Source organism: Mycetomoellerius zeteki, unplaced genomic scaffold, assembly GCF_001594055.1.
Source record: "Mycetomoellerius zeteki isolate Tzet28-1 unplaced genomic scaffold, Tzet1.0 scaffold402, whole genome shotgun sequence".
Lineage (NCBI taxonomy): Eukaryota > Metazoa > Arthropoda > Insecta > Hymenoptera > Formicidae > Mycetomoellerius > Mycetomoellerius zeteki.
The window spans coordinates 18,664-20,275 of NW_017257395.1; the positions used below are offsets into that span (position 1 = coordinate 18,664).

The window sequence follows — 1,612 nt, forward strand, 5'->3', positions numbered from 1 at the left end:
TTGTATTGCTGCAAGAGGTGCACATTTCGAACAAAATCTTCATTAAAAAGTTTATAAATAAAATAATTAAAATAATAAATTAAATATATTTTTTTCTTTTTTCGTGATTTCCTGCGAAACAAAGCAAAAAGGAGCATATGTCTATAGGACTTTTTTTCTTAGTTTTTTACTCCTCTACACGCTCCCGAAGTTTTGCCATTTAATTTGGAAACACCCTGTATATGTTTATTTACTTATTTATAAAACTTATGAGTCGTTTATTTAATTTGTTGACAGCCTGTGCCAAATTTATTTCCATCTACGCAAGTGCTTCCATCAGACCTACAAGCAGATCTTCAGACTCTACAATTAGAACCTTTACACGCAGAACCTCTACCACCTGATTTAACATCTTATGATCTTATTAGTGATGGAGATGTCGATCAACTTTCATTAGAGATTGAAAGGGAAAGGAGCGATTATTTAGAGAAGAGTAAGCATTTACAGGAACAACTGCGAGAATTACGTTCCGAAATTGAAGGTTTAAAAGTTGGTGACAAGCAGTGCGAATTGGATCACTTGCATGAGGAACAAGTTCGACTCGGCGAGAATAAATACAGCACGCTAAAAAAAGTGAAATCCGGATCCACTAAAGCTAGAGTCGCCTTTTTTGAGGAGCTGTAATTATTGAGAAAGAAATGAATTTATACTAACAGACACGTATTAATATGATACTAGTAAAATTCATTTGATACTGAAAAAGTAAAATCATATAGATGTGTATGCGCGCGCACACACACGCATGCATGCGCATACATAAAGAAAAGGACAGAACGAATATCCACTTAATCTAAATGAGAAATGGAATATCTTGTAATAATATACTTGAGTATTCTATATAGAACATTGAATCAGACATTGAACTAGATTTTTTAACAAATTTGAAATTCTTACAAAATTTCCGTGGAAATTCTGTACAGATATTGAATATAGGAAATCATAGGCCTGTTTGCTATCTTAAAATTTTCTTTTTTGCTTTCGGCAAATTCAAATATACGTCATCTTCAAATATCTATTTCATTTTAAGTACAAGTTTCATTTTTTTCCTACAATGGTCAATGAAGCAATTATTCCCAAATAAAGTTAATCCAATCGGCGCCATCCTTTGGATATCACACGTGAGTGAACCGCACGCTTAGTATTGTGCGTGAGTGTTCCGCCGCCTCGTTACGTTGTCTTCACTGCTAGTATGCTATATTCTCAATCGTCATAATAGTGCGAAAAAATTTCTTTTGCATTAAAAATTATATTTTTTTCCATCAGAAACATCTTTCGATAAAATTTCGATAAGGGATAACTCTCTGTATTATAAAAAGAAGACTATTTTACCAAATTATAAAACCCAAATTGTATTATCTTTACAAGAATACGTGCTCCTCGAAAAAAAAAGTATTGTAGCAAATTATAAAATTCAAGTGACACTATCTTTAGTGTATTAAATAAAAAAAAATAAAACTCAAGTGGTATTATCTTTATTATTCACTTAACTAATGATATGTATCATTTTTAAAAAGATTTCATATCAACACACAGCTGATCCCACACTTTTTTCAATCAAAGTAGTAGTAGTTAT

General features: G+C 31.6%; 1 protein-coding gene across 6 annotated transcripts in view; it reads left to right on the forward strand.

Moving 5' to 3' along the window:
* Mer (ezrin/radixin/moesin family protein merlin) overlaps positions 1 to 1,299 on the forward strand; it is a 13,456-nt gene extending 12,157 nt beyond the window's left edge. For all 6 annotated transcript variants that reach the window (XM_018453681.1, XM_018453679.1, XM_018453680.1 and 3 more), the window contains one exon: positions 277 to 1,299. In XM_018453681.1, the coding sequence (XP_018309183.1) occupies positions 277 to 663 (387 nt within the window). In that variant the 3' untranslated portion in view covers positions 664 to 1,299. The remainder of the gene's footprint in view (positions 1 to 276) is intronic.
* The last annotated feature ends 313 nt before the right edge of the window (positions 1,300 to 1,612 follow it).